Source organism: Haemorhous mexicanus, chromosome 8, assembly GCF_027477595.1.
Source record: "Haemorhous mexicanus isolate bHaeMex1 chromosome 8, bHaeMex1.pri, whole genome shotgun sequence".
NCBI classification, from domain to species: domain Eukaryota; kingdom Metazoa; phylum Chordata; class Aves; order Passeriformes; family Fringillidae; genus Haemorhous; species Haemorhous mexicanus.
The window spans coordinates 19,376,494-19,398,015 of record NC_082348.1 but is presented as its reverse complement, the minus strand read 5'-3'; the positions used below and the strand labels follow the sequence as shown (position 1 = coordinate 19,398,015).

At 42.0% G+C, this 21,522-nt stretch overlaps 3 protein-coding genes across 6 annotated transcripts; 2 read left to right on the top strand and 1 right to left on the bottom strand.

Annotated features, from left to right (window-relative positions):
* Positions 1-365: 365 nt before the first annotated feature.
* On the bottom strand, positions 366-10,624 carry PHOSPHO2 (phosphatase, orphan 2). 4 transcript variants are annotated; one of them, XM_059853072.1, is made up of 4 exons: positions 10,438-10,573; positions 5,262-5,393; positions 2,628-2,755; positions 366-1,668 (listed from the first exon to the last, which is right to left on the bottom strand). In XM_059853072.1, the coding sequence occupies exon 4, from the start codon at positions 1,664-1,666 to the stop codon at positions 941-943; it is 726 nt and encodes a 241-aa protein (XP_059709055.1). In that variant the 5' UTR covers positions 1,667-1,668; positions 2,628-2,755; positions 5,262-5,393; positions 10,438-10,573; the 3' UTR covers positions 366-940. The 4 variants fall into 4 exon arrangements, with proteins under 4 accessions (XP_059709055.1, XP_059709056.1, XP_059709057.1 ...); XM_059853074.1 differs by lacking the exon at positions 5,262-5,393 and adding an exon at positions 1,741-1,769 and having other exon boundaries at positions 1,481-1,623; positions 10,438-10,624; XM_059853075.1 differs by lacking the exon at positions 5,262-5,393 and having other exon boundaries at positions 1,481-1,623; positions 10,438-10,624.
* LOC132330554 (cilia- and flagella- associated protein 210-like) lies at positions 2,403-9,171 on the top strand. Its single transcript, XM_059853064.1, has 9 exons — positions 2,403-2,446; positions 3,543-3,754; positions 3,995-4,168; positions 4,263-4,459; positions 5,366-5,522; positions 6,535-6,674; positions 7,506-7,698; positions 8,021-8,185; positions 8,668-9,171. The coding sequence occupies exons 1-9, from the start codon at positions 2,410-2,412 to the stop codon at positions 8,875-8,877; spliced, it is 1,485 nt and encodes a 494-aa protein (XP_059709047.1). The 5' UTR covers positions 2,403-2,409; the 3' UTR covers positions 8,878-9,171.
* LOC132330295 (cilia- and flagella- associated protein 210-like) lies at positions 10,233-18,804 on the top strand. Its single transcript, XM_059852360.1, has 8 exons — positions 10,233-10,440; positions 10,493-10,913; positions 11,672-11,828; positions 12,811-12,950; positions 13,244-13,436; positions 13,964-14,128; positions 14,819-14,925; positions 18,361-18,804. Exons 1-7 carry the CDS (start codon positions 10,233-10,235, stop codon positions 14,918-14,920), a joined length of 1,386 nt encoding a protein of 461 aa, XP_059708343.1. The 3' UTR covers positions 14,921-14,925; positions 18,361-18,804.
* The last annotated feature ends 2,718 nt before the right edge of the window (positions 18,805-21,522 follow it).

Below are 21,522 nucleotides of genomic sequence, written 5' to 3'. Positions count from 1 at the left end.
CTATAGATGTAAATGAGAATGAATAGGTAAAATCAGTGTATACATGTATATGTATGTACCATTCTGTGAGCCTGTGCACTGCAGCAGCAACCAAGGAGGAAAAAAGGCATCTAGCTGACTCAGAGCTGCCAGCATGGAAGATCAAAGCAGTGTCAGCTCTGCACAGAGTGGCAGCAGCACACTGTCAGGGCAATAGTCAGAATGGGAGAGACTTTTCTTTAAACAGAAAAGCAACATCCTTACAGCTTTCCAGAAGAGAAAGGGTCTGGGCAGCCAAAGGCTGACACCTACACTTGTGTCTCTTCTCTCCAGGCCTGATGAAACACAGACCAGCAGAATACATGACACAAATGAGTTATGTTGCATTTGTCAGTGACAGCAACTTTTATTGTCTTTACAATACAAGGTAATACAAAGTATTAAAAAGTAATTTTGTTTGGTAAAATAATCGATTGAAAATATAAATGCATCTTTGGATTAAACAGGATTACAAGCAAATAATTTGCCAACCAGATCAAAGTAGTATAAAAGCCAGCAGCTCTAGAACCATGCTCCTGGGGCCTAATGTTTTCTAATAAAGAATTTCATTCTTTTGAACAGCAATCCTACTCCTTCCCCTAAGTGTGTGAGATTGCAAGTATATATCAGCTATATACTTGTAAAGGGTTGGAGGGGAGGGAGTAGCCAAAAACTAATGACAAGTCCTGTCCCAACACCCCTTCTCCACTTATGTTGGAATCTGTACTATGTTAGAAGGCCGTTTTTACTGCACTTTCCCATTATCACTAGGTTTGAACATAAACAGTTTCATGTTGTGGTTGAAAACCCCATAATTTCAGATAATAGTCCAATTTTACAATTTTGAGCTTTTATACACACACAGTTTTTCTCTCCCAGTAAGTTAAAATGTAACTGCATCAGCTTCCTTTTATCATTTGAATCATTCCTTTATAAGTAATTTCAGGTAAGACATAATGTCGATTGCAGATGACCAAACCAGAACAGAACACTGTACAGGACTGAGACTTTGGGCCAGTTGAGAAATCCTTTTCTCCAAGGTATACCCCTGCCTGGGCATAGCAATATCATTCTTCTTCAAAAACATTACTGGACATAAGTCATTCCCACCATCACCTATATATATAACTTGTGTATAACTCACTCCTCGCTCCAACTGTTTATCTAGAAATTCTTTTAAAACTTTCCTTTTGCAAAGGTTTTTAGGGCACTTTGCACAATGGTGAGCATGGAAGTGCTGTACAGTAAGATAGCCAGTACTGCTGAATGCTGCAGGGTTTGTAAACACTTCATCAAACACTTTATAGAAGTCAGCAGCTTTCAAAATCCAGTCAATAAATACTGTATTAGAATCTGAAACAATTATACAATCAAACAACTCCTTGTTCTCGCCAATAAATCCCAGAAGATCTATCATTCCCGCAGTGAAAGGAATTGTTGTCATAGTTCTTTTCATCTCATCTTCTTTGACACCATTGTCTCCCAAGTAGACAAAGACTCTGCCCATATATTCTGTCCAATGTCCTGGTTGGTAAGAGTTTCTTAATCCATTAGGAAGTTTTCTTTCAGGAGCACATTTCACAATCCAGGTGTCACTATTTTCATCTATGATTGTATGGTCAAAATCAAAAACCAACAGAAATTTCATAGCTGTGAGAAAATAGTTTCCAAAACAAACAAATAAGAAAATTATTTATAGAAACAGAAGTACTATATTCCTACCCTGACCTTGTGCTCAGAAGAGAAAAATTCTGGAAGAAAATATCGGAACAAAATAAACTATTTATGGCCACTTCTGTGATGGGAAGTTGTGCTGTAGCTAAAAATGCAACTTGTAAATGCCGAAGTTCAGTGTCCAACTTCTGTTTAAAATAGTAACTGTGACAGTATCTAACTCATGCTTATTAATACTTGCTAACTCAGCACCAATCTTCCTGTATTCACATGCCATCAGTCTGAGCAGACGCTAATTTCTCCATCAGCACCCGCCAATGCAAACAAACAGGGATTCTCCTGGCAAAACGCCTCAATAGGTATTTCAAAAGGAAACGATCACCGTCTGTTCGAAGAGACGGGACCTGTCCGAGCCTTCAACGAGGCCGCACTAAATCAAGGCAGCCTACGAAACGAAATGCAGCCGTTTGTGGAGCGGAACCCACCGACCCCTCCCGGGCGGGTCAGCCCTGCTCCGGGCCCCGCAGCCAGCCGTGCAGCCAGCCGTGCAGCCAGCCGAGCCGCCAGCCGAGCCGGCTCTCCGGCGGGGCCGGGGCAGCGGGGGCAGCGCCTGCCCGTGAGGGGAAGGGGCAGCGCCGGCGGGGCCCGGGGCCGCGCCCGCCGTCACGTGACCGCGCGCCGCCGGGTCGCTCGGCAACGGCCCCGCGGCCTGGGAAGATGGCGGCGGCGGCGGGGCGGCGGCGGCGCGGTGCCCGTGAGTGCGGCTGCCCCGCGGGCAGCGGGACCCGGCGGGAGGGCAGTGGCAGTGCCGAGCCCGCGGCCGCACGGCTCCGGGAGGCTGTAGGGGTGCCCAGCGTGACTCTCCCCAAAGCTCCCCCAGCTGCAGTCGGCAAGAAGGGCTGTTTCTCCATTGGAACGGAGTGGAGACAACTGACCTGAACGCAGCGCAGGTCCAGTAACCTCCAGGGGCAGCAGCTGGGGAAGAACGAGGGGTTTGGCAGAGTCCTGCCTGCAGGGCGCAGCCGCATCAGTGCACCTTTACTTCTGGTGAGGCTGTCTACACCTAGGACAGAGGGAAAGGATCAGGTCCGATCCCCGTCGGGAGACTGGTCAGCAACGGCATCTGGAAAACAGACTTTGTCACTCTAAGAGAAAGCCTCCTTACCTTTCAGACATGGCCTGTCAGTCTGCTGCAAATCACACCATTTCTACAGAGCACCACTCCGTACAGAGTGCCCCTCCCCTCAAAAACGGTGGTGACACTTGAAAGAGCATTTCACAAAACATAGACATCAACTAGAAAAGCTTCATTAATGCCTGCACACGTGTATGTGGGCCTAATGCAACAAAGAAATCCTAGTCTTGCCAACAAATCAAAAACTGTTCTACAACAGAACTATTTTAGTAAACATGATGAGTATGCAGGGCATGGTAGTAAAGGCCCAGTGTGTGCCCAAGCTGCTGTCTCATCCAGCCAGCAGAACGGCTTTACCAATATTCTCCTTTTCATATTGGGAATGGTCTCTGCTCCCTGCTGTTCTAAGAATCATGCATAAGTACTGCCTGGGAAGTGTGTTACTACAAGCCAAACCCACACATACACACAAACAGGCGAGGGCACGTACCAACAGTCCAGGCAGTCAGTGCCTGTCCAAGTATATGCACTGGTCATAGGTAGACTACAGATACAGATACCTTGTCTTAGCTCTGGGGTTTAGGGATGGGGGACTAAGTAACACTAAGGATAACTTAGTATTGTTATCATGCCAGCATTCAAATCCTGATACACGTTTGATTACTGGATTTTCTGGTACCAAGTAACCTTTGTATTTTATCTTCCCTCTGCACAGCACATAATTGGAAAGAAAAGGATGTTCTAGATGAGTATTTCCTTCAAAAAGAAAGAGATCTTCGTCAGGTCATTGTACTGCCAAAAGCACAATGGGAGAGGATTCAGGGCAGCATTAGAGAAGCACCACACACTGCTGAGAAGAAAGAACAGGAAGAAGTGGAATTGGACTCCAAAGCTGCTGAAAAAGAAGACCAGCGCAATGCCACTCTGGTAAGTACAAGATACATTTGTAAACAAGGGTAGTTGCTTTTGTATATACAAAAGCACATATAGTAACATTTCTAGCTATACTCCCTTTGTTTGCTTTTGAATATGTATTTCAGCTAAATGCCATTTAAATATATTTAACATCTAACTTAAACATTTGTATTTTTTTACTTAAAGCTAAAATGCAAAGTAAAAAACCAATCCAAAATTTAAGTGTGATTTTAAATTTTGTCTGCACCGTAGAACCTGATAAAACAGAAACTTCAAGCCAAAAAATTACGTGAAGAAAAGGAAGAGGAAGAAAGAAAGTTACTTGATTTGGAAGAAGCAAAGTTCCAAGCAGCAAAACGGAAGGAGATTATTGATCGTGCAAAAACCTACCTATCTTATCAGGACGACAGAATGAGACAGTTCCATGTTTGTTGACAACTTATATATTTTATATTGAAATTGTACTGAATGTCTCTAAAGACTTCTGAACATAAAAATGACTATAAATGTTCTCTTGCAGAGTGCACTTCTACTTACTAAGGTCCTAAAAGAAAGAGATGCTCAAGTTGAATTTCTAAAGTCAATATTCGTTGATAACAAAAAGAAGGACTATGAAGAAGAGCAACGTAAATTTAAAGAATACATTCTCAGTGAGCAAGAAAAAGCACATCAGCATTATATGAATAAACAGGCACTATGCAAAGATCAGTTACAACAGTAAGTAATAATTAAAAGCAACCCTGCTTCATTATTTACTTAAACTCTTCTCAAAATACATTCTATGAGGTTTTTACAAAAACTTGCTAATAATTTGTTTCACATTTGTTTCTTCTTTTAAAAGAAGATCACAGAAGATCTTGCCCAAAAGGGAAAAACTATATGCATTTTTAGTTGCCAAAAGTCTGTATGCAAAATTGCCTCTGGGAAGCATCAGCAGGTTTTAGTCAAATCACTGTTCAAATGTGTTAATGAAATTTAAGTGTACTTAGTTTTTGTTCCAGACAAGAAAAAGGTTAAATTAGATTTTCCATTTACCCATAATGAGCTTCCAGACTGCACAACAAGAGAAGGCATTACTGTAATTTTTATTCCTTCTCTAATGTTTTCTGTAAATCTTATGGAATGGTCCCCAGTGGTATTTATAGGACTGGCCCTGGTGGTCTGATAGAAGGAATCAAATTTCCCAAGGCAGAGAAAGGGTTCAAAGTCTGGTCTTACATAGTCCAGACACAACACATAGATCCTTGCAGAACTTAGTATAGAACATTACCAGTTTAAGCTGCTGCCCACATGCCCAGAAGAAACACAGGTATGGTGGGTCATACTGGGGAAATCTTGTTCTCCAAGGACGCAGCTGATATAGGCTAGAGCATTACCAATGCAGTGGTGCTAATGAGTCATCCAGCTAAAACTTCTCACCATGACACTGCAAACTGTGAGCACACCATGTAGCTCATTTCTGACCAGGGTTACCATTACAAACAATCATGCTGTTATTCACCTCTGATATTCTACCTACCTTCAAATCAAAGTATCACATTCTTCACTGCAATGTACCTATGGTTATGCAGGTCATTACTTCATGCAGTTCCCAGACAATTTATTCACCTTTGTCTGATTCAGAATAAAGGAGCGTGAGCATCAGGCAGATCTGGCCAAAGAGGAAAAAAAAAGAGAAGAGGAAGAAATACAGAGATCAATCGAACTGTACCAACTGGAAACCCAGAGAAAAAAAGAAAAGGAACACGAGGAAAAAATGGAACGTCGGAAGCTGTATCATGTAAGTAGCAGGAAAGCAGACAGTTCAAAATGTGTATTTCACCTTGGCTGTGATGTTTGGACTCAGCCCACAAATAAAGGGATCTACAGGCAACAGGGTCTTTGCTGACAGCTTTAGGAGCCTGGGATCAAATGCCTACCCTGCCAGTTGCAGGCCATGTCTTTCCTCTGTGCTTTTGAGAAAGACCTCTTGGAGGCCCCTCCCTTCTGTTGTCTGAAGGAATGATGGCACTTGATGCTTTGACTGGTCTATGGTTAAAGATTTGGCTGTAGACATCAAGGAATATTTCCTTGACTTGAGAACTGGATTTAAGTTTCATATTCCTGCTGTTTTAAGCCAATTTTTCTTTGTTAGAAAGAGGGAATAAACAGAGACTGGATGTATCTTTTTAATTTGACTTGATATTTATGATTGCAGAGGTTTAGGGATTTAGTCAAGACTTGCTGCCATCTCATTTCATCTTTAAAGGCATGCTACTAAGGTACAAACTAGAACTGCCTCAGAGCAGTTCTGGCCAGCATGCAAAAGACAGTTGGTTTTTACATAAAAGTATAGAAAACTCCTCTTCTGTTGTGTTTTCGATTAAGCTCTTAGACAGGGGTAGTTTTGGACGAGGTGGGGCCAGGAGCAGAATGATCTGTGTGTGGGTGGTGGGAGCTCCCATGCTCCCCTGGCCCTTGTGTGTCAGCGGGAGCATGGGACAATGCTCTCTGCATCGCACAGCAATTTGTTTGTGCCATGCACCAGAGAAGCAGCTGCTTGATGCTCAATTCCGTTTCCCCACCCTCACATCTACTATCTCCTCTTGATGCATGTTTGAATAGGGAGGCAGAAGTGAGTGGAAGTATCCCTTTCATGTCTTCTCTCTCATTTCCTGAGGATCCCTTTTCTCTCTTCTGTTTTTGAAAGAAACTTGAGGAGGGGGAACAGGGAGTGATTCCTGTAAGCTGCTACCCCAGGTGCAGATATTCTAAACATCATCTGTTACGTCAGGACTATTTTGCCCATACAGGCATATATAAATGACCAGAAAATAATCAAAGCAATAGAGGAACAAAACCAAATGGAAGAAGATGAGCGGATCAAAGCTCATTTTAAAGCAAAGGAAATTATTGCCCAGATGAGAAAAAAGAAAGAAGCTGAAATGCGGAGGTAGGTGCAATGCTAGAGTATAAATCATAAATTATCTAAAAATTATACTGTAGTTGTCTTATCTACAGTAATTTAGAATAACGTGTTAGAATAACCAACAGTTATTCTAACATGTTATTCTAAATTCTATTGATAGGAAGAGCAGGGAATTCAGGAGAAAAAGGAATTTTTTTTCCCAGGCTCCTTAATAAGAATGTGAGGCAGCAATCTCTTCACCTTTCAAAGTACAGAGGCTTCTGAAAGTGAAAAGCTTTGCACCAGTGTATTGTGAAGAGTGATTTTCCATATAGCCTGCCAAATCTCCACCTCCTCAACAATTAAAGACAATTAAGATCCTTGATGAAAATATTTTAGAGTATAAGCTATATTTCTCTGAGTCAGCTCAAAAAAAATTATTTGACTTCTCAACAAGGCACAAACATTATTTAACTACATCATGTTCTTAAAGGGGAGATATTTTATCATTTTAACATTAAGGGTACCACGTGATGATACCACTGAGTCAATCTAAGAGTTTTCTTCCCTTCCTGCTTCTGGCCAACATTCCCCTCCTGATTGCAAGATGCTTGCTGGAATCCTTAGTGAGTGATCCAGATCATTATTGCAACAGAAAGTAGTGATACAAAAATACTGGGAACATTTATTTGCTAAATCAGATAATATAAAAAAAAACCCAAACAGAAGGAACAGGAGATCATGAGTTGGGTGGGAGGGCCAGCCTGTGTGGTCAAGAGGAGAGAACTTGAGAACCAGAATTGCTGAGTTTGGTAGCTTCAGGTAGACCCAAGTGTGTTGCCCTGGTATGTTACGGAAGCTCATGTTCTTCTGCAGACAAGTACAGGAACAACGGGACAAAATCATTAGTCGATTAGCTGAACAAATGAGTGAGACATTAAGGAAGGAAGATGATCGACTGGCTAGAGATGTTGCAAGAATAGAAGCTGAAGAAGAAAAAAAACGCAAAGAGAAAGAAGCAAAACAAAAGGCTGCCATTGAATCTATTGCTGAACACAGAGCCACTGTGGTAAGAAACTTGGGCCGATCTTACTTCTGCTTACTCCAGCTGAGGAGCCCGGCCCAGACCACAGCTGGTGACTCTGGTGCCACGCATCAGCAGGCTTCAGCAAGTCTGCTAACACCTTTCATGGAGTCCCCCCTCACTTTCCCCCTTCTGTGTTGGGCACACATCTGCCAGGGCTGCTGAAAACCCTGGGCTTGGACACTGGCCAGCCACAGTGACCGTGCTTATCGGAGCGCTGATTCAGGGCTGCTTCTGCAGGGAGATACAACTTCCAGCTTAGCAGGCCAGCTCCTTGGCTAACTTTTGTGTGTTTTGTAAACTACAGATGAAGTTGAAAGAGGAAAAGGAGAGACAGGAGAAAGAAGAGGCTGAAAAAGAACGTGATAGGTTAATGGAAAAAGCACGCATCCACCTGGAAATGGAAAACAAGAAAAAACATGGACGCGATGAGGCAAACAGAGAAGTACAGAAAATTCAGCTCCAGCAAATGGTAAATAGAAAGCTTCAGAATAAAAGCTTGCACCTAAACCAATACACTAGTTCTTGATGAGAGAAGGAGAAGAAGTTTGCTGTTTTGTTTGGATTTTATTGTTTGTTGGGCTGTTTTTAATCATGTGTGCTCGGCATATGCTGGTGTTGGAGACCAGCCTCCTCAGAGCATTGGTGCAAATCAAGGCTGGTTTGCAAAGACAGATCACATCCTGTCCTGTGCCATTATGGCATTTTTTCAACCATGCACTGCTGTCCTCTTATATCTTCTGAGCAGCAGCTAATGCTGATGTTCACCCAGCTATTCAATGTACCCTTTCTGGGGAGATGAGGCAGGGGAGAGAAGTGGGGAGGGATGATAAGTGTCAAGTTTCAGCTAAGGATGCCATAGACCTTCTGCAAGCTTTTACCTTCACTCAGCTTTAGAGGATGGTGATGTTGAGAACAAAGTACTAAGCTTTGTTATTCCCTTTTCTTCATCAGGCTGAAAAGCAGGCAAGAAAAGAGCAGGAAAAGCAAGCAGACTTGGACTACAATGCTCAGAGAGAGGCTATTGCACTTTATAAAGAGGAAGAGTTTCAGAAATATGCAAAGGAATTAATCGAAACAGAATCCAAGACGACACATCATCTTTATCCTCTTCTCAAAGCATGTGAAAATGGAAGAGGACTGCAACATAGGCCATTTTTCTGAGAGAAGAAGAAATAGATACTAGTTACCAAACATATAATTCTATGTTGGGAATCAGTTACCTTGTTGTAGCTGTAGTGCTGCTCAAGAAACAAAAATATGAAGCAATGTTTTTGTTTAAAAAAGTTTTTTAAACTGTCCACCAAGGAAAGGCAGAAGCCATTTTCAAGTTAAATAAATGTTTTTCAACCATGCAGGCAGAGTTAAACTGTAAATCATTTATATCAAATATATACCACGAATCTAGACTTCCATTTGAAAAAATAAAAGATTGCCATATAAGTGGTTATATTCAAACATCCCCAGCCTGTATTTCATGAATGTTAGTTTATTAAACTTGAGACAGGTATTCATATTATATAATTGACTGTCACTGTAAGCCATTCCAGACAAAAGCTCACTACTTCCGTTGTATTTTTAATATTCATTGTTCTAAAAATTCACTGTCCCAGGTTACAACTACAGGGACAAAAAAAAAAAAAAAAAGAGAACACATGTGAAAGTTAGAACAGTTAGGCTGTGCAGTTTTGGTAGAATTTTGCAAGTATGTCTGAAAAACAAATGTCATGCTATAAATCAGTTTTATTACAAGAAAATATTAATGTAAATTGATCCCAGCCCTTAAAAAGTCACCAAAGAGACAAATAGGTCCCAATACAGCTGTAACTAGGGCCTACAAAGTCAGTACATCAACAAGAGACAACATAGTTGTTGGCTGTTCCTTCAAAAATACTAACAGCAATTCAGGCTGTAAATAGATGCGATTTATTAAATAGGTAAATAGATGTGATCTAAAATTGTCTCTCAGATTCCTCAGCAATTTTACTCACCAACACCAAAGCCACAGATACATTTCCCTCCTTAAGCTTAGTTCCTTGCCTTGGAAGTTAGGGGTTCCTGTACTGACTTCCTCCACCAGCACCCTGGGCTTTAAACAGGGTATCCCTTTAGCCAGGTGTCCGCTAGAAGCAAAGTCCAAGCAACCTGAAGCTTTGCTTTGTTGCACCCCACAGCTGCCAATCTCTGCTGGCCAGATCAGAAAATAATACAAGTCCTTCAAAAAATCCTTAAAGGACACTTGCCAATATTTTAGTTTTGAACGTGGCTCTTTGGTGCGTCCTCAAGTTCCTTGGCCTAGCTGCCGAAAGCAGCCAGGCCTTGGAAAAAGCACAGGGCTTCGAGGAAGATGGGAGCCTACCCCGGAGGCAAGGTACTTCTAGGAAGCTGAGGGCCAAGAAGAACTGGCTTTAGCTCCCCTACCCTGTGCAAACGCTGGGTCTAAGGGGGGTGCTGTCCTTCCCGGCTGCAGCAGCCACCTCCTCGAGAAGTCTTTTCCAGGCAATGCAAGGGGTGAATTCATGGAAGGAGAAGGAGGCCCGACCTCCTCATCCAGCTCCCAGGGCCGCCAAGGGCTCTGCGCCCCGGCAACAGGCAGGCCTGGCGGGGCCAAAGTTCTTGTGAGGCGCGGCAGCGCACGGAGCCAGGCCGAGCTCCACGGCCACGGCCCCGGCGAACCGGCGGGAGCAGAAGGACAGAGGCGGAGGGGCCATTTCAGCCTCTTACCGGGTACGGACGCTCCGCAGGGAAACGAGATGTTCAGGAACCGGCTTCGGAGAAGGGTCCGGCCTCCGGGGCTCGCTGGGGGATGGCTTCCGCCCCGCCTCTCCCCTCCCTCCGTGTGTGACGGACCGGCCGCGGCCCGCCCGCAGCTGCCCGGGGCGGGGCTGGGTGGGGCGCGGCGCCGCTTCATCTATCGCGACACAGCGCCCGCCTCCCACTCGGGTGCCATTCCCGCCTCGGTGGCGGAACGTTTCCGTGGCCACCGCCTTTGAGCGGGGCTGGAGAGGGAGCCCCCATTTCCTGGGAAGCAGAGCCGCGAGGATCCCTGCTTCTCCTTCGGCGGACGCTCCGTCTGCACAAAGGCGGCGAAGAAGGCCGACGATGGACCGCGACGGGCCGGACGCCATTCAGCGGGAGGCAGAGGTGGAGCATGGCCGCTACCTGAGCCGCCGGGCCGTGGCCCAGGAGCAGCTGGCGCAGTGAGTCCGGCGGCGGGGCCCGGCGAGCGGGGCGAGAGGGTTTGGGTTAAAAACCTCACCGTGGCAAGCCCGGCCGGGCGGGTCCCGGGGCCACGGCCCGCCGAAAGGGGCGGCTCTTGGGCGCTAAACTGCGTTTCGCGCCCTGGGCTCCGTGACTCACTGCTTTTGAACGATCATCTTCACCTCGTGGTCAGATTGACCTTTTCCCACCCTCTATAGTTCTGTTCTCCAGCTTCAGAATCGTCTCTTGCCGTCAGGGGTTATGTCTATCCCAACACATCCAACAAGACTGGCTCAATTCTGGCACCGAGAGCAAGCGGCTTGTCTCACTATTGCTGCTTCTCCCTACCTAGAAGCCTTCACACTTCCCGCTGGCATGGGCATCAGGGCCATGTCTTGCACAGTGCTGTGGCACTGCTTAGAAGACTGCTTGCTGGAAAAGGCCGAGGTTGTACAGGGAGTGGGATAACAATGAAACAGGCAAATCAAATTCAGTCTAATATTTGAGCCCATACACTGTTCATGTTCGCTTTTGCTAGTATAGACTTCCCTTGTGCCCTCAGACTGGAACTGAGCTTTGGCCAAAGAATCTGGCACTAGCTTATAGACACTTAGCCTGGTTTTGATCTCTGATAGTTTACTTCGAAGTATCAGGGTTTTTTACTGTTAGAGTACCCATAGATATGCATAATCTCTATCTGTTCATTATTATTTCATGCTGTCCCTAGCTCATTTATTCACTTCCTTTTCTGATTCAGAATACAGGAGCACAAGGATCAAGCAGATCTGGCTAAGCTGGAAAAGAGAAGAGAAGGGGAGCGAATACAGCGATCAAGCCAATTGTACCAACTGGAAATTCAGAGAGATAAAGAAAAGGATCAGGAGAAAAAAGTTGAACTCCAGAGGCAGCATCATGTAAGTAGCAGGAAAGCAGACAGTTCAAAATACGTATTTCACCTTGACTGTGACGGTTGGACTCAGCCCACAAATGAACAGCATTGTGGGTAACAGGGTTTTTGCTGACAGCTTTGGGAGCCTGGGATCAAATGCCTACCCTGCCAGTTGCAGGCCATGTCTTTCCTCTGTGCTTTTGAGAAAGTCTTGGAAGTTTTAATGAGGCACCTGAGCTTTGACTGGTTTACAATGGAAAAGTCTGCTAGAGGAGATCGTCCTTGACTCGAGAACTGGGTTTATGTTCCATGTACTTGCTCTGTTTTAAGTCCATTTTTCTTTGTTAGGGAGAGGGAATAGCCTGAGTATGACAATATCTTATAAACTTGATGACCTACTTAGCACACATACTGTTTCCCTGCCAATACCTGCCTGAGCAGGGAAACTGAAGTAGAGCTACTGTGATGATTCATTACCATGTGAGGGAGTAAAAGAGAGAATTCCCACTAAAACCCTATTTGCTTTTTTCCTTCCAGACACCTCACCCCAAGTACACAAATTTCCCCCCATTTCTCCCAACCTTGTATGTGCAACAAAAGCTATACACACTGCCAAGCTGTACAAGTGCCATTTCTGAGTAATTACAAAATGCCTTATTTTGATTGTCTACAGACTTATTGTTCAGGCCCTTCAGAGTCTGCACCATATGAATGATACACAGGATGGCAACAGTACAGTTGGAGCCACTGGGAATGTAGAGGAGAGAATATAAAGATGTTATCAGCTTAAAGCCACAACCACATACTAATTTTATTTTTGCTGTGGTTTGTGATGAGTAGATTATAAAAATTTTCTTTATCTCTGGGTTTCTGTCTTCTGTAGTTTCTTCACTGATGTGAAGAACTCCTTATCACTGGCTAGCCTGAAGTGTTTGCTAGAATTTGTTTTTAGTTCATGTTTCCAAAATCTAGTTGTACATGAAAATAAACATTTTCCATTTAAACAGGAGTATGTAGCTGAAAAGAAAATATTTAAAGCTGAAGATAAACAAGAAGAAGACAAAGATGATGATCGGATTAAGGCTTATATTAAAGGAAAAGAAATGATGGCGGATCTGACAAGAGAAAAAAATGCAGAGACTAACAGGTGGGTCCAGGGGTAATTTTCAGTGTTAAGATTCAAACTTGCAATTTCATTTTGTGACAAACAGTATTCTCAGTTGTAATATCAGCGAGATCAGAACTTTGATGCAAGCAAGTTTTCTGTAATTAAAACTTGGAGTAGAAAGTGCAGAAAAAATGCCTACCAGTTCCAGTAGTAATTGGTGCTGTTGGGGTGGAGGTAGGATTGCTGGTGTTATTAGAAGCAACAGGTACCAATTGCCTCTGGTAATTGAGCAGATGTCCTGGGATGTTACAGTAGCTCATGTTCTCCTGCAGGATGATAGAGAAGCATAAGGACAAAGCTTTTGAACAATTAAATGCTCAGATGAATGAGAAATTTAAGATTGAAGATGATCGTCTTGCTAGAGGAGCTGCAGAGGTAGAAGCTGAGTACCAAATAAGAGAAAAAGAGAAAGGAATGAAAAAAAAGGCTGCTCTTGAATCCATTGAAGAAAACAGAGTCACTGTGGTAAGAAACGGGGGCTGTCCTTGTTCCTCTTTCTGTCATGTACGTAGGAATAGTTTGGAAATGCCAGTTTCTAGCACAGTCTGGAGTGAGACACACATGCAGGTTCTCACCAGTTGCTTTTCATTTATCATCTAGAAATTTTGAACGAAATAAATCCTTAAGAAAGGTGCAAGCAGCATATATCTCTTAAAAAAAATTAGACTGGGAAGGCTCTGTAATTTGTAATTTGTGCAAACTCTGCAGTGCTTACCCCAGCTGAGGAGCCCGGCCCAGACCACAGCTGGTGACTCTGGTGCCATGCATCAGCAGGCTTCAGCAAGTCTGCTGACACCTTTCCTGGAGTCCCCCCTTGCTTTCTCCCTTCTGTGTTGGGCACACCTCTGCCAGGGCTGCTGAAAACCCTGGGCTTGGACACTGGTCAGCCACAGTGCTTATCAGAGCAACAGGGCTGCTTCTGCAGGGAAATACAACTGCTAGCTTAGCAGGCCAGCTCCTTGGCTAACTTTTGTGTGTTTTGTAAACTACAGATGAATTTAAAAGAGGAAAAGAAGAGAGAGGAAAAAGAAGAGAGTGAGAAGGATCGTAATCAGTGGATGACAGAAAATGATGTCTACTTGGGAATGGAAAAAGCCAAGAAACAAAGAGAGCGTGATGCAAGCATGGAAATACAGCAATTTCAGCTCCAGCAAATGGTAAATAGAAGAACTGTGTACTGTCAGCCCCTTCAGAAAAAAGCACACTTCCAAATCCATAGTACTAGACCTCTTGGACAGAAGAGAATGGCGGGGAGGTGGAGAGAGAGAGAAAGGTTGCTGTGGGTGTGATGTACATATTTTTTTGGTTTGGTTTTTACCTGTGTGCACTGCAGCTGCTGATGTTGGAGAGGTGACTGACTGTACCTATGGGCCACAAGAGGCTTATTTGTGGAGTGAGAAGGTTACTGCTGAAAACTTGACAATGCATGATACACATTTCAGAGGTTTATGGGCCTCCTCATGGAGCAGTAGAACAGAAGCCTCTTCCAGGTGGACTTGGCCCATATGAGTTAGGATTGCTGAGGGCTGGTAATAAGAGATCAACAATGACAGATCACATCTTGTCCTGTGCCATTATGGCATTTTTTCAACCATGCACTGCTGTCCTCTTCTATCTTCTGGGCAGGTCACCAAAGAGCAGCAGCTAATACTGATGTTCACCTAGCTATTCAATGTACCCCTTCTGGGGAGATGAGGCAGGGGAGAGAAGTGGGGAGGGATGATAAGTGTCAAGTTTCAGCTAAGGATGCCATAGACCTTCTGCAAGCTTTTACCTTCACTCAGCTTTAGAGGATGGTGATGTTGAGAACAAAGTACTAAGCTTTGTTATTCCCTTTTCTTCATCAGGCTGAAAAGCAGGCAAGAAAAGAGCAGGAAAAGCAAGCAGACTTGGACTACAATGCTCAGAGAGAGGCTGCTTTCCATCAGGATCAAGGATTTCGGAGATAAAGACAGTGAGTAACTGAATCAGTGCCATTACTGGATGTAACTTCTGTTCTCTCCAAACATTAAAGGAAGGAACAAGATGTGGGCTTCCTAAGTAGGACAACTGCAAGAATGGTGGAGTGGATAATCTGCAGTATTAAAAACAGTAAAAATGGGGGGGTGGTGGATGAAGATGGTTGATGCAATGCCTTCCTGCAACGTCTATGAGCCCCCAGCTTGCTCAGGACTGAGAAAACACTTGGCATTTTGCCATGACTTTTAAAGCCTGCTTTGGCCCTTAAAGCTCTTCCTGAGGGCAGAACCAAGAACTCTCCTCAGGGCCAGCACAGACTGTTATTGTTTTGATCAGTCCTGCTATGGTCTAGGCGGCTGCACTCTTTTTGGATAGAACATGGCTGGGTGGAGCTGACTGACTCTGTACCCATGTCAATTAGCATGGCACATTATTCTGTAATGTGAGCCAAAGCACAGTAAGTAGAAATAATGAAGACTTGTTTCAAAATCTCACTTCTAACCTAAAGACTAACATTGCTGCACTATCAACTAAAAGTCACACAGAGTTCTTTCCAATTATCTTGGAGTAGTTAATTTTGAAAATTACATATTACAAAAAGAGACGTGGCAATTAACTTGTGAAATTGTCCCTCAGTACTTTCTTCCTTCGTTCACTAATGAAAAATTTATTTCCCTTCTCTCTGAGCCAGTGCTCATTTTATTACATCAAGCTTTTTTTCAGCAAGCAGAAAGAATGGAAACTTTTATAAAAGCCTTTTGATGGCAGAAGCTGGAGCCTTAAGAAGTATTGACTACAGCAGGAGTGGTGCTGAAACCTGCAGAGCTCGATAATGCTCCAAATGAATCCCTAAGTGCAAATTTGCACATGCTCACTACTGTGCAATTGGTGAGTTAAACGGGTTTTTAGTCTACTTCCACAGCAGCAAGAAACAAGGTGGATTGCAACCTCATTTCCTACTCAGCTTCCAGAAATGTCCTGTTCTGCAGATTACGTACATCTACATATGAAGTCTACAGCCTGCTTCCATCAGGCTTCTACTCCTTTTACTTTGAACATCTAAAGAAAACCCATCAAATCCATTAAACTCCAGTACCAGAAAAAGACTCTTCATTTCAGATCATCTAGAATAAAGTGGGAATTCTGTGTATTTTTAAAACATGTTGGCTAAATATAGATTTAGTTACCCAAATTCAGCATGAAAAAAATCCAGCAGCAATCATCATCTCAGTTTATTCTGTTGACTCTGAGATGCACATACTTCGTGTGCTTGTTTTAAATAACTAATTCTAAATAGTAATTTTCTGTAAAACCTCTGTAAAGTATAGTATGATGACACTAGATCAGAATGGCTAGAGGTGGTAGAATGTTGCTGGTAAAAGGTGTCTTGTATAAGGCAGGAGGCTGGTCTAGCTGCTCACCAAAGTCCTTTTCAGCTGCCATTTAAAGCTAGGGAGATTAAAATACAGGGAGATGAATTGCAGCTTATTAGAAGGGAAATTGTTGACCTACTCATTGAGAGGTACCTCTCATTTAATGCCTAGGGCCACTCTTGTGTTATTAGCTGGAGTCATCCTTCCTGAAGGTATTTAGATGTATAGATGGTGCTTAGGGACATGGATTAGCTAGTGTTGGACTTCAGTACTGGGTTAACAGCTGAACTTGATCTTAAAGGTCTCCTCCAATCTAAATTATTCTATAAGTTTTAATTAATAGCTAGCAAATCAGAAAATGCTTTGTGAAATAATTTGACTAGTAAACTTTAATTTAAAAAAAAAAAGAATCCTCTCAGATATTGTTCTGCTTCAGGACATTGCAGCAGGTGAGAGTCATGATAGATATTAGCCTTATTTGAAGACCAAGACCTTAGAAATGCAAGGCAACCCTCAGAGGGACTGAAACGGAGACCTTAAATCCAACTGCATTTTTTCCACACTTGTGAACCAGTTCTGGAAATAGAACAGCAACTTTAGTTTGAACTTGTGGGCCTCCAGTGTCTAACATGGTGCTCTCCCAACAGTATTTCAACTCACGCCTGTGTGGCGGTGCACATGTAAGAGTGCTGTTCTCATGGATCTTATACAACTCCTACCTGGGAAATGGAAGAGAACAGCTCTCTAAAATGCCTTATATCCCAAGGAAGTTTGAATTGACTAACTGCAGCTCTTTACTCTTAGTAGTGTTCCAGGTTAGAGTTACTAGGTCTGTGCAAGTTCTTTTTGCATGTCTTTGCTACCAGTTAGCTCTGAGGAAGTTTGAAGAGGATACATACCTGGAAACAAATGGCCCGTGAACAGAAGAGCTGGCACCATGGGACTGTTAAGGATGAACATCTTCACATCCCAATACAGACTTGCTCTATACTTCTGAAAAAGAAAAAAAAAAATCTTTTCAAAGCTTCCTTGAAACATGTTCCTTGTCATGTTAGGTCAAATAATTTACTGTTTCAACAGCTAAATTCTTTCAAATGCCTGTTATTAACTTAGGCCTTCCTGTTACCTCTTGAAAGGAAGAGTGCTGTAACTAGTCTGTAATCTTCCTCCTTGTTCTGGCAGTGCATCCTTGTTTCTGATACTGATCTTCCTTCCTGTTCTGGCAGTGTATTTTTGAGAGACAGAAAATTCACTACCTCTAAATAGCATGCAAAAATCCCCATAATCAGTGAAGGCTAAGATGGTAGAGGGAGGTAAAGGTGAGAGATTAGAGAAGACCATATGAGACTTCTTCTGTGGAATTATCTTAAATTTTTTCCATTTAGACTAAATTGTGGTGGTATAGGCTTTGTTAAGCTTGTAATCTGTGAAGTCATTGCATTCATACTACTGCACTGCCACCACTTAAACCTAAATTTCTTTTTGTTTTGGTATATCATGGTTTTGATATTACTAGATATTTAAATGAATACATGAGTGGTTCAAATCTGTCCTCTGATCTGGTAAACCAGTCTCTAGTAAGCAGTCTTTAAGCAGAGCTCTTTGTGGCTTACTGACACTATTTTGTACAAACCAGTTTTTCTCTGGATTGCCTCAGCTCCAATCCATTACCCGAGAACTTAACAACTGGTGGGTACTGAAGAGCTTAAACATCAGCACTGCAGGTCCAGGAAAATTCAACACTGCATCTCTGATAACATAGTAATTGCACACACACGCCCCCCACAATGAGTAGCAGCTGCTCTGACTCCTTTTCTGTGTAAAAGGAAAATAAGCAAAGCTTAGAAAGAAAAAGCAACATGTACTGAAGTGTGTGTTACTGAGCAGACCAAGAAAAATCCAACAACTGGCACAGTGCACAAGGGCAAAGTTAGGAACTGTCTTTGGTAAAGCTTATAAGTATTTCTGCATTAGTTTCAGCAACAATCTATCAGTACATTTACAGTGAATAGAAGCTACTAATTATACACCTAAACTGCTGTTTCTTTTTTCTTTAGAAACACATTTTACCACTACAGAAGCATCTATGAAGGAGTAAGAAGCTTGCCACTCACTCCTTCCAAGTTCTGTGTGCCTGCAAAACCATTCAGTGCCCAAGAGCAGAAGCTAACTGTGGACCAAGTTACAAAACACTCTATTTGCCTATAACTCAAGCTCAACAACCTGCCTATAACTCAAGCTCAAGAAACAAGTGCCATAGCTTGCAGCTGTACTTGAACTAGTCTAGTTTTATTATGGAACAAACCAGTAGATTCTTTTCAAAAATTCAACAGGTAACAACCAAAGGTAAACTATCAGTTCATCTGTACTGTACTTGAATATTCCTGGGCCTCTAGGCTTAACTCAAACCTTCTGTTTTGACTTGAAAAAACAAAAAAATCTTACTCAACAAATAAAATTGGATACGTCTGTCTGTAACAATAAAATCCATGTTGACTTTATTTTTGGTGACAGTTTTTCTACTTTTACTTTGGAGAATGGAATGGAAGGTAGAAACAGTATCTTGAGAAGTTGTGGCACTGTATGAGTCTTTTAATCCTTTATGGGAGATGTCTGCAGCAAGACTGTATCTAGCACTCCAGCTGCCCTGACTACAGGAAATGGGAAAAACACTTTCCTGTCATTTCCTAACCACTCTGCTGCCAACCAGCCAGGCTGTCATACTGCTGAAGGTGACTTTTTGATTGAAGGTTGCTTTTTCACTCAGTTCCAAAGTGACAGTGAGCTGTGTTCATTCCATTTACGTTCATATTGAACAGACAGTTCTGTAACTAGCGAAAACTGTTCTGCTTCACATTAAGACACACACAAAGACTTGTATTTTTTCAAGTAAAAAGACCATCGTTGGCAACAAGCAGTTTGCAATTAGACACTAGGTCAGTTTCATTACATAGCTGCATTTTTATATGTTACAATAGGACATAATAGACTGTCACTTGCCATTCAGTTGTAGAAATTCTTAACTGCACCTGCTCTTTAACATTATCATCTAATGGAATGTGGAATAAAAATCTAACTTCACATCTTCAGTAAAAATTTATTGATCTTGGCTTAACTGAGGAGGTAAGACCTTGAGATCAAATCACTCTGCCTTGTAAATCTGTACTCAAAGTTATCAGCACGTCAGAAGGCTGGAGGCTGGCCAAGCACATTTACCCTGAGAAGAGCTCACTTGGTCAGAGCATGGTGCTAGTAAAATGCTGAGCTCATGGGTTTGATCCTGTATGGCCCACTGAACTAAGAGCTGACCTGATGATTCTTGTAGGACCCTTCCAACTTGGAATATCCTATGAATTTACAAGCACAGGTTTCACACTATGACTTGGAAATGATTATTTCTCTAAATGCAGAAGATGCTAATACTGCAAGAAGCACATGTGGCAGACATGGAATACACTAACAAATAAGCAAAAAAAAGCATTTATTTCTGAGAAGTGCTTTAGTATACAACTTGTACATTTCAAATAAAGAATTCATTCTCTCAGCTTACAACTAAATCATCTTCCCTGTTACAAACTATAAATTACAAAATGTCCAAAAGACTACGATTAATTACAAAGTACTCTGCTAAATGCTACATGCACAATACTGCTGGTATAATTAAGAATTATTTCAGCTGAAGGAACCCAGCTATCAGCTAGTTCATCTTACCATTGTTCAGAATTTAATATGCCTAAATTCTTTCCAATCCTTTCACTCCAATAGCAGCTATGGCTAAAGCCACATAGAGACTTCCTTTTATAATGGGGATATGTAGCCATGTCTAACTTCCTGCCAAAACCAGCAAGTTTCCAAAAGTGCTTTACATATTGCAAAATTTAAATTCAAAATTAGGGTGCTGCATTAGTTCAGGTTATTTAGTCCTTTTAATGTCTTAGAACTTCCATGACTACAAATAAAAATTTAAAACCAATTATATGCATATTCAGCAGTTCAAGATTTCTCCTCTGAACTTATGCATGTTAACTGCCCTATTAGTTTTATTTGAACAATGACTGTATGATTAAGGAAAGATACTCATTTACTAATTATTTCACAAAATATACCTTTACCTTTATGTAGTTTTACTATTTACACTCATCAGTTTTTAAAACATTTTATTACTGCTATTCCTTTTGTGAAATTTCATACTAGAACTAGAAAACTTATATGATACTTAAAAACAAACAGGTGAACATTACTTTTGGCCTTTACACAAAAAAGTTTTGTTGAAAGTGTTCCTAATGACATGAATTGTTCAAGGGTGAGAAGTAGGAGTTAAACTAGAAGTACAAAAGCACCAAAATGGAAAGCTAAAGTTTTCTGCTAGGCAACTGCAGAATTGTAGTAAATTCAGATTTTGCAAAATGCAGTTCACAGACTTTTTGATATGCATTTTCTTTAATAATTTAGGTAAATACTGCATTATGAAAATTACTATTTTCAGCAAAGGGAAGGTACGTAACAGTTCTTTACATTTTTGTTACACCGACTCTAGAAGTGTAGCCAACCATGTCCCCCCCATGCAAAAAATACCCCTTCAAAACACCAAAACAAAATTAACAACCTCCCAAAAAGAACACTTCAATGGCTGCTGCTTTTATAAAAGTATAGTATGTATATGTTTAGGTTTTCTATTACAAGGAAAGTCCTAAAAGCAGGAATATACATTTTTGCTTATCAGAAAAACAATGAGTCTACCATGCCCCCATAGGTGTTTCCAAAAATACTTTATTTGCTTCAATAAATCAACAGTTCCAGCAAAGGCAGCTAAAGGACTGCTTTTGTTTACATTACCTAAAATCCATTTGCCAGGCTGACACTATTACAAATCAGACATTATTGGGGATCACTGCAAATTCTTCAACACATCTGACAAAGAACACTGCAAGAAAAGCCTGTAGTCTGGAATTTCAAGTACAAAGTGCAAAGTTTCAGGCTAAAATACTAATAACCAAATAGAACAAAGCATTAAAATGTAACCATTGCCTTTTTTCTTTCTTAAAAACAACCAACTGAAACAAACAACAACTGAAACACTATGGCTGTGTTAAAGAATTAGCAGACAGCAACACATTTTTTACAGGTAATAGTGTCTACATGACTGCACATTCTATCTATCCACCCTCAGCAAGAATTTCTGCTTCTGAGTTGATGGCAGTACCCAGAGAATCTAGCAT

Bases quoted from the DNA above. Each gene is read 5' to 3' on its own strand.
- PHOSPHO2 (XM_059853072.1), bottom strand. From the start codon at position 1,666: ATGAAATTTCTGTTGGTTTTTGATTTTGACCATACAATCATAGATGAA.
- LOC132330554 (XM_059853064.1), top strand. From the start codon at position 2,410: ATGGCGGCGGCGGCGGGGCGGCGGCGGCGCGGTGCCC. The intron at 2,447-3,542 runs GTGAGTGCGGCT...CCCTCTGCACAG, and splicing joins GCGGCGGCGGCGCGGTGCCC to CACATAATTGGAAAGAAAAG. The intron at 5,523-6,534 runs GTAAGTAGCAGG...TTGCCCATACAG, and splicing joins AACGTCGGAAGCTGTATCAT to GCATATATAAATGACCAGAA.
- LOC132330295 (XM_059852360.1), top strand. From the start codon at position 10,233: ATGGAAGGAGAAGGAGGCCCGACCTCCTCATCCAGCTCCCAGGGCCGC. The intron at 10,441-10,492 runs GTACGGACGCTC...GCTTCGGAGAAG, and splicing joins CCATTTCAGCCTCTTACCGG to GGTCCGGCCTCCGGGGCTCG. The intron at 13,437-13,963 runs GTAAGAAACGGG...TGTAAACTACAG, and splicing joins AAGAAAACAGAGTCACTGTG to ATGAATTTAAAAGAGGAAAA.